This window comes from Arachis ipaensis, chromosome B09 (genome assembly GCF_000816755.2).
Source record: "Arachis ipaensis cultivar K30076 chromosome B09, Araip1.1, whole genome shotgun sequence".
Lineage (NCBI taxonomy): Eukaryota > Viridiplantae > Streptophyta > Magnoliopsida > Fabales > Fabaceae > Arachis > Arachis ipaensis.
Genome location: NC_029793.2, coordinates 112,081,227 through 112,091,402, shown reverse-complemented (window position 1 = coordinate 112,091,402; position 10,176 = coordinate 112,081,227). Strand labels below are relative to the sequence as shown.

At 36.3% G+C, this 10,176-nt stretch overlaps 1 protein-coding gene across 2 annotated transcripts; it reads right to left on the bottom strand.

Moving 5' to 3' along the window:
• LOC107618385 (DNA-directed RNA polymerase III subunit RPC3) lies at positions 2,874 to 9,866 on the bottom strand. 2 transcript variants are annotated; one of them, XM_016320433.2, is made up of 15 exons: positions 9,563 to 9,866; positions 7,643 to 7,942; positions 7,418 to 7,565; positions 7,221 to 7,339; positions 7,030 to 7,111; positions 6,573 to 6,727; positions 5,764 to 5,920; positions 5,580 to 5,653; positions 5,277 to 5,388; positions 4,848 to 4,985; positions 4,642 to 4,679; positions 4,462 to 4,554; positions 3,934 to 4,017; positions 3,678 to 3,827; positions 2,874 to 3,319 (listed from the first exon to the last, which is right to left on the bottom strand). In XM_016320433.2, exons 2-15 carry the CDS (start codon positions 7,709 to 7,711, stop codon positions 3,161 to 3,163), a joined length of 1,578 nt encoding a protein of 525 aa, XP_016175919.1. In that variant the 5' UTR covers positions 7,712 to 7,942; positions 9,563 to 9,866; the 3' UTR covers positions 2,874 to 3,160. The 2 variants fall into 2 exon arrangements, with proteins under 2 accessions (XP_016175919.1, XP_016175920.1); XM_016320434.2 differs by having other exon boundaries at positions 7,643 to 7,938.

Below are 10,176 nucleotides of genomic sequence, written 5' to 3'. Positions count from 1 at the left end.
AGTACAAATCAACATGCCATAACTTAGCTAATAAGTAATACACTAGCTATATTCATTAAGATATCAAGAATTTTATTATCTAAATAGATAAAATTTCCTCCAAGGACTGACTTTGGAAACAACCCCAGCTTCTGAACCATAACCAATTACAAAACCATCCAACTTAGACTCTGTGAGGACAATCTCAGTTCTAATGACGGCGGCTTTGTCCTCCACAATCTTGAGTTTCTCTCTTAACTTAGAAGCTTCTTCGGTCTAATACTTCTCTTCCTCATGCAATGCTTCGATCCTTGCAAGATCAGCCGAAGATAGGACTCGCTCCACAGTAGGACTCAACCATTCCAAATCGAACATCTATTCTCATCCAATCCATCCATGCCACCTTCACCCTCCATTCATCATACTCACTTTCAACCTGCAACTCAGTTCTATAATCTTCCTTTGCACTTACTTCAACTACTGCTTCATAGTCATCATCATCAACCCACTTAAAGTAATTACAATGACTTTCCTTTTGCAAATTGATAAATCAGACAAGAAAACAATAAATGACACCTAATAACACAGAACAAGATGAAAAACCTTCAACTTTTTCAACATAACTTACCCAGTACCTTAGACATGCATAGAATAATCTATCTGGGTTCTCTGTTGTCCCAGATTTTTTTATCACAACCTTCAACCCGCAGAAACATGCTTCCTCGTGAGTCTTCCTCCTCATTCGCATTGAGGCACTGGAACCATTACTGTCGTGCGACCTAAGAGATACACCACCACTACGACCTCCATTTTCTGTCTTCATCCTCCCGACGACCCAACAATTCCAGCGTCTACCCAACTGTGTGGCCATATGATTCTAGACCGCGAGTTATTTATCATCGCATTTAGGATTAGGGTTCATCATCCAAAGGACTGATTTAATTTCTTTTAAGGAACTTACCTAGTCAGCAAACCCAGCGTACACGTAGGAGTCAGCCACCAGGCAGTTAACGAAACACGTCACCCAACGTTAGCCAGCTCAGCAGACGAATTGACGGAAGGACTAACGTGGTCATATCCGACATCTTTCAGGGACTATTTTGATTAACTTTATCATTCGGAGACTCATATGGAGATCGATGTATCTTTCAGGGACGATTTTGAATATTAACTCGAAAAAATCCACACCATGTTTTGCCCCTAGTCTGTGTATGAAGTATGGTAAGGAGTAAAGAACAAGAAATCACTAAGCAATTTTTCTTAACAAAAACTCACATTGTAATTCGGACAACCAAAGAAGGACTTATTCGAGTTGGTATTTGTTCTGGACCACCGAAGCACGAGCCAGCAGCCGCACCCACAGTGCTCTGACATCCGCGACGGCTTACACCGACTCCGAGTTCTCGTTGTTGATCGTGTAAATCTTCCTTGACCCTAGCTCGTACATCCAATCATGGTTTTCGTTTCAGTTCAAAGAGTAACAACAACGAAGCAGGAGAAGAACGTTGCTGAGCAAAGACAAGATGAAGAGATAACGATGTCATGCTAGAAATTAGGGTTAAAAATAGGTATATGGACCACAATGGGTCAAACAGTTTCAATTGCCACCTCAGCTAGCCATTATATACGCCAGCGTGGCATCTCAGCGCCATGTCACTGCCGGTGGCAATTAATTTGGCCGGAGATGTGAAGAGGGACGACCGTGGTGTAATTTTAACAAAGTCGAGGATATAAACAGTGCAATCGGTAAGTCAAGGATTAAATTGGTGCAAATCGTGAATCTCACAGACCACTTTAAGGTTTAACTCCTGTTTGTCACATTACTCTCTTTCGTTAACCTTAAACGTCGCAATTAATGTTTGTGCATTTTTTCAAAATTTTAGATTTTTTAAGGGTATTTTTATTAATAATAAAATTCGGGTACATTTTTTACGGGAACAAAATAATCCGAATGTTGATGGATTTCTCCACTTTTCATAGGAACTAGGAAGTACCTGTCATATAACTCAGCTGGGAGGTATGGTATCCTTACCCAAACTGCAACCTTCTGAACCTCATTCTCCTGTGGGATGAACAAGAGCCTCCATCGCTGGATGAGGAGGTAGTGGTCTGCAATCATCCAGGATCCCTCAAAGAGGGCATGGGCATTGTCTCCTTGATCAACAAATCTCATCAAGAAGAATCCACCCTCCAGATCTATAACTCGAGCCGTAGCCTTCACCGCCCACCTTCTATTAACACACCTCTCCATGATTTAGAGACTAATTTTTTTCCCCAACGGATTTACTATAAGAGACAGCTTCCATGGTCTACACCACTCATCATACTCTTCCAGGGTTACTTCAATATTCGATTTTGGATTAAAGGGAGTCCTTGAGTCCTCCTCCATAGCCTCATCATCCGAGATATATTCTTCTGCTACCATCTCGACGATTTCCTCTGGGTTTAGCTTCTCCAGTACATTGCTCATTAGTCTATCCTTGTAGGATACTTTGGGGGGTTGTTTCAGGAACCATATCCTCCTCCTGTTTACCCGATCCTTCCTCCATCAACGTTTTGGGAACGACTTAGAGTTGGCTCTCCTCCTCCATGTATTCTTCCATTTGACCTTCCGCATTCATCTTGACTTTCTTAGTTCTTCTAGCTACTAGGTCATTAGACTCTTTTCTATAAACAACTCTTTTGTGTTTTCTGAATAACACAATCATTAATCAAGTCAACCAAGTTGATGTCTTCGTAAGTGTAAACATTGGTCGGTGGGAAAATGTAAAACGGTTATTATTTGATTTGATTTGATTTGTTGGATTCACTTTGATAATTTTGAAGAACGAATGAATGCTTTTACACTATTATGTGGGCGTCTGAGTCATTTACTGCAGTTAACACCATGAAAGTGATATTGATGCACATTAATAAAATCAATGAATGAACTCCATAGAAATATACAACTTATTGTTCCCTCCAAACACTCCCCCCGGCGGGGGGGGGCTGGGCTTCTTTCCCTCGTTAGAAAAGAATCTATTACATAAATCACCACTTCTATGATCTATCTGCGCACAGTACTCCCTACCCTACTCAAAGTTGCATGCTATAATTCCTGAACCTGAACAATAGAATTGCAAATTCTTTGCCAATATTAAAATGTCAAGTCTGTAACCTTTGCTTAATCTAGAAGTTACATTCAGAAGTCATGGAAAAGCATCAGAGCATCATCAAGTTTCATCAATGATGATCCCATGAGAAAGAGGACATCTCTTAGTCGCCGGTATCTCTTCTGTAGCGCATTTGCTTCGCTTGACTTGTCTGCAGGAACCAACTTGTCTGCAGGAACGTGCAATAGCTGGAACAAGCACAAATAACACATAAGCACCACTCTCTGTTCTTTTTTATCTTTTATCACTCTAAAATTTTGGTATATCTTTATAGCAATGAGTTTGTTACTAAATTTCACAACGAAGGATTTAAAAAAAAAAAAGTAATTGTTATCGTGTCTAAAAAGTGGTGCCTAACTTGTTAAAAAAAAAGTTAAAAATTAATATCTAATTTAAAAAGTATAAAAATAAATAATTTTTTAAATATTTAAAATTTGTTATAAAAGTTAGACAAAAGTTAGACATCATAGTATTGGCCCAAAAAAGATGCTGTATAACTCAATTGACTGGTAAATTTTTAAACAAACTTGTAGAGTGAGTACTCACATCTTCATCCTTTTCCTGCTCAAAAGCCAATCTTAAGCTCAAATTTAAGGCAGCATGGTACATCTCGTCCAGCACATATTCCCAAAGCAGAGGCTTATTAACTTTCCACAACATAAATCTTGATTGCTTAGCTGCAGTTACAACTAATTTCTGGAAGCAAGATTAGATTGCAGAAAATATTAGATATTTTTTAAGTTCCCAACCACAAATTAAACTGTTTCACAAACTGCGTATGTAAATTTTATCAGATTGTCACCTCCATATACAAGTAGTTATCCTTCCATAACTTGTATAGTAATCTAGGAGTTTCCTTTTTATCGACAAGAGCAGACTCTGCTATCTGCAAAGAAAAGAGATTAGGTATAAGGTTATAGGAGGATTGCAGTGCATGCCAATTCATCAATCTCTTTAATTGGGTTTTGGCACATCATACGTTGTTATCCTTCCATATAGTACCCTCTTTTGAAAGCTAAAATGGGATTATAAAGTACTTCAATGCATTTTTATAAACCATAAAGAACTAAAGATTCCTTTCGATACAACCTCATTTATTTTCATAAATAGTACCATATCATAAATATACAGTGCTTGGAATTTTCTTTTTGCAATAATAAAAAATTGAACAATAGTTTTCATTTTCTAAATTTTCGCTTTTACCGAGCATATCACCAATGTTACTCTAATAGTTCTTCATTCAACATCGATGTTCTCATCAACTCTGTCAATTTTTTTGGGGTTTTTTTTGGGGGGTTTAAGACAACTTTTGTCAATAAGAGTTAATAACCTTATCTGTCTCAAGAAAACAGTTAGACTTTGACAGGAGCCTAAATATTCTGTACGCATCACTTCCAAATCTTTTCAACACAATTGACTCAACCTGCAACATAGTGCAAGAAACAAGAGTTCTACATGTAGAAAACATAAATACTCATATATTTGACTTGGAAAGGACAGATATAAAAACCTCCTCATTTCTAGCCATTTCAACAATGCTCTTCAAATCTGAAAAGGAAATGAAAAGTAATTCAGAATTCAAACTATAAAATAGGAGTTATAAACCAGAATTTCATTGGCATAAACAAATTGGGGAAAAAATAAATAAAACAAATGGAGGATGTTTATATTGCACAAAATAGCCTAACACGGGAAAAAGATATATATCATAGGTACCAATACTATATGAATCATCGAAGTTCCTCTGTGGACAACCCAGCTGTACGAGAGAAGCTCTAACACGATCTATGGTCATAGTACGACCATGTTCAGTTTTCGTCACTTCAGTAAAAATTGAATCCAGTGATAGGGGAACTGAAACATGTATAGGATAACATTCTGTTAGCCAACCAAGTACAAAAGATAACAGTTGTGCACTTCTTTCTTATTTTTCATAAAAGGAGAAATCGGTTAGACAAAGACAAAGACCAAAGAGACGAGGAACCCTTGTTAAGGAAAAAAACCAATAAAAAAGAGAAAACTACTGGAGCAAATATCCAATATTAGGTTTCCAAATTCTGAGCGGTGCTACCGGCAAATGGCAATAGTTAAATCAAAGCCCCAACAGTAATATCATAGCTCTATGAAGTAAGGAATCTGGTTAACCTGATTTCTCTATTTTCACTTTTTTCTCAACAGTTTTAGTCACATCCAGTATGGCACTTAAGATAGTTGCAGCTCCATCATCCAGTCGCTTTCTTTCATTCTCGACCAATAACTGTAATTTTGCATGGAATATTTCACATGTATTCGTTCAATAATAATATAGAGAATGCTAAGGGAAGATGGAGAAGAAGATTCACCAAATACAAAAAAACAGCACCTTATGGCATGAGATCCACAAATATATCAGCCAGATCATTAGAAAGAAAAAACAAAAGAGCAGGAAACTTATAAAAAAAAACCAACCTTATGCCTAAGATGCCGTATAAATTCCTCAAAATTTGCACGCCAAAGTATTGACCCCTCGTTTGCAATACCACCTTGAATCCAAGTAAAAAGTGAAGGAAAAGAAGTATCATACTACTGATATGAGTGCGGTAAAATTTGGTAATGTAAATTAGTGATTCACATAAGATGACAATAAACTTACCACTATTATCTCCAACATTTACCATGGAGGAATCATCTGATTTTGCTTCTCTATCAGCATTACCTAGTGTATATGCTGTAACAGCAAATCTGATTGCCTCCCCAGGCACAGCAGCTTCTAGAACACGTTGTTCTATGGTCTCTGGTGCTTCAAATTTCTGGAAGCATGGATTATCAAAATTTTTTTTTTCCCATCTTAATAAAGTTCTTGATTATCAATAAAAAGAAACAGCATTGAGGTAATACATATTTAGGTTACAATAGTGAACACTATGCTGTTCCAACTTCAATCAAAATGATGATATTGAATGGTCATCAAATATCCACTTTTTTCCATATATATCATTATCATTGATGAACCAGAACTTTTAAAGTAATAAGCAAACAAATCAGAAAGTAGTAAATAGAGGGTCACTGGTGTAATACAAAAACCAAACATTTACTAGTAAATTTATCTCATTGTCGCATTACCTCAATATTCCTTTCTAATCAATGCTACCATACATGAGAAATCTAAACCAAACAGGTTGCAGCTCAAATTTGTTTGCATGAATCTCGATAATTTTAGTGATTGACATCTTTACCAATCAAATACCAAGCTCAACAGATGGGCTGTGCTAGTTCCAATTATTCAATTTCCTACTCAACACATACCCAGACATCTCAATCCGATTGTAAGACAAATCAGTACTTTTATAACACTACAAACTGAAAAAGAAAAGGGGACTGCTACACAAAAGCTGGCTATAAATCCTGGTGATGTATAAAAGTTAACGCAACTGTCTGTAGAAATTGACAAGAACCAATTACCTTGGCCATCTTAGAACCCCGCTTTCTAGGAGCAGATTCTGCCTTAATGAGTGTAGAAATAACTGGCTCCGGTGCGGGACAGCGTTCAATATAGCGTGCCTTCAAAAGTTTATGAAAGCTCTCTCGAACAACAGCTTCTATAGCACCAGGGTTTTCTGAAAGATAAAAGAAGATGAATTTAAGTCAGTCTAATTTTAGAGGATTCAGTATTACTATTTAGCAGCGTATAAGTGAGCTGAACTACAATTTGGAATTTAAACTTCCAACATTTTATAGAGAGCCACACTTTTGACTATATTTGAGTAGAAAGGTACTAATATACTCTTAGAAAACCAACTAAGCCCTCTACACATGCACCGAAATTTGACCCAGATCAACCAACTAATCAGTTTAAATACTAACAAAAGAACATACTTATCTTTCACAATTAATAGAAGCAAAGCAAAATAATGCTTGCCTTTTCCTTGGACTGCTCTTTCAATCATCTGTTTGAGGGTAAGCCTACCATCGCGAAGCAAACCATCAAGAACCTTCTCACACTGCAATACAAGAGTGGACCACAAAATATACATAAATTAAAACCACCTTTACAGGATTGAATTGGGAAGCTTCAAAAGAACAATGTGCAGGGTGGAGAAGCTCGCTGACTTCGTCATCAAATTGGTGCTTCGCTATCTCCAAGAACTTGGGAAACCTCAAACGATGGATTATGTTATCGAATAATGCCAGGTACTCCACTGTCGCCATAGATCCATCCTCGCCCCTAACTACATTTACAGAGAACAATATAATTTCAGTGGCAAACACGAAAAAATTAGAGAAAAGAGGGGGAAAAGCAATAGTACATTGATCGGCGGGGACATAAGCTTGGACACAATTGTGCTGAACTAAGACGAGTAGTGAGTTCTTGACTTGCTCCGGAGTGAGCTCCGTGCAGCGAATGATCTCTCCCAGAGACAGGGGCCCCTTCCGAAACAGTGTTTCGCATACTTTCTGCAGGGGAAAAAAGATTTGGGAGCAGTTACAGAACGATTAGTGGAAAAGGGAACAAGGATAATAGAGATAGTTACAGCGACGATTTTGCCGAAGTGGTTGGTGACGAGGTGGATGGCAAATTTGAAGCCGTACTGTGAAACCATCTTTTTCTTCTTCTTCGTGATGCAGAAGAAAGGAAAGGAAAACGCGCGGGGACGGAGGGATTAGGGATTTGGGTGGTTTCTGTTTCCTATGTCTTGATTTTGAAGCTTCACTGACTTTCAGGTATGCTTACACTTTAATGATAGAGTACCAACCTCAACTCCAACTCTCCAAGCAAGTATAAAGCGGTGAGACTCCTTCACGAATAAACTTGTATGCCACAATCCCACTGACTAAATCCAATTAGAGGAATAACACAAATTGGCAAAAAAATATATGTTAAATAAACAAATCTAATTAAATTAGAAGAAAATAAGTGACATCCATATTTAAATTACAGAAAAAAAAAAGTGTAATAGAACAGATATGCAAAAATATAAGATTTACCAGCTTACTAACCCACTACTTTCAATGAATTTTTTTATTTTAAGATAGAGTTAATAGTGAGAGTAACAGGAGAGGGAGGGGGAGGGCAGTAATAGTTGTATACACACAAGGCTAATTTAGTAACAAATTGAAGCACAACCCTCAATTTTTACCATGTTTAATCTACCATGTGAAATTAACAATGATAAATCTAATAATATTTGTAGGCAGCAAATACAAGTCACAGCCAAACAAAAATCATTCTTTTTTGGATTTTTGTATATTGCTGTAAAAAAGTTGATAACCAATTTCAATTAAAAACTACTCAATTCATGTCTGCTTGAATTGGGCGAAATTATAAATTTATATTATATTGAACAATGTACAGTAATTACTCCATAGTCTTAAAGAACAAATAAAAACCAATTAGACAATTAAAGAAACCAATTAGACAAGGGAAGGACCCAACAAAAACAAATAGAATAAAACAAATCAAGATATAACAAGTTTTCCAGTCAATAAAACTGCACTATTAAAAATAATGCTACAAGTCAAGATATAACGTTTTTAATTGACAAATGCTACAAGTTCAAAAAAATTGAAGTAAATAAAAAATTTTATGTTTGTTGCTGCCATGGTGTATCTGATAGCCATATATTATATTTTGATCTAGTCTGCTTCATGGTTTTTATTTGCTAGTAAGGAGAATCCCATACCCTGTACTAACAGAACTTTATAAAAAAAAAGGGTGTATCTAACAGGTGATTCAAACAAGTTACTGAGAATGTGGAAGAGGCTAATTCCCTACATAACAAGTACTTTAGCTTGGAAGCATAGTCAAAGTGTTACTTGTATCTATAGGTTTTTAGTTAACAAATGATCAATTGCTCATAGTTATTAGAACTGAACTGATAATGGAACCGATCAGACCACGGAATCATTGGGTTATTGGTTTAACCGGTAAGTCACTAGTTGAACCGAGTAACCTGGTGTCACTTAAATAAAATTATAAAATCGTCAAAAAGTTTAAAATTAAAATTTAACATACATGTCTTCCCTAATATTTTAACAACAATCACGTCTCAATTCCTAAAAATAACTAAACAAAAATAAACATTAAACTAGTCGGTACTACAATAGAATCTTAATTTAGCCAAATAAAAGACTGAAAAAATGCAGAATCTATTTGAATTAGCTTACAATCTCAATTAACATACATCTTGAAAAAAATACAGAACCTATTACATACAATTAGCATACAATCTCAATTAGCATAAAAAAATTGAAAAAATGCAGAACAGCATACAATCTCAATCAGCATAAAAAATTGAAAACATACAGAACCTATTGCATAAATGAGCATACAATTATCTAATAAAATCAGTATTAAATAAAATTAGCATAAATTTATCTAAACCTACATTAAAAATGAAAAAATCAAGTATAAAAAAATTAATATAGAATAACTGAAAAAATAAAAAACTCACCTTCACCTACACACTACACTTTGGGGTTGCACCATGGAATCAGAAGCAGAGTCACGGTTTGGAGTTGCAGCGTGGAAGCAGAACCAGACGAAGAAGCAGAAGCAGGCCACCGGCAAGGAGAGTACGGCGCACGAGGAGAGGAGGCCGCACGGGAACAGGATCCAACGAGCCAGGACGGAGGAGGCAGAGGCGCGGACCGCGAAGGAAGCAGATACTGGCGGCGCGGGGAGTGATGACTCCGTTGGCTGTCGTTGTTCCGTGACGGCTGCTGTGAGTGTCTGAGTGAGGCAGGGAGTATAACATTGAAAATGTTTTTTTTTTTTTTAACCAAAAATAGGACACTCGAACCCGCAACCTCTTAATTGAGTATGAAGAGTATACCATTTGAGTTATAACACATTGGCATAACACTGCAAATGTTACAAGTTTAGAAAAATTGAAAGCAAACCAAAATTAATTTCTAAGTACTAAACACCAACATTAATTTCTCAGCAATTGAAGCTCTTGAAGTATCGGATAGGGATTTACCTAGAAGAAATGTATGAAACTAGTGTACAAAAAATATTTATTTTTTTATTTACATATGAATTATTTTTAATAAAAATATTTTTTAA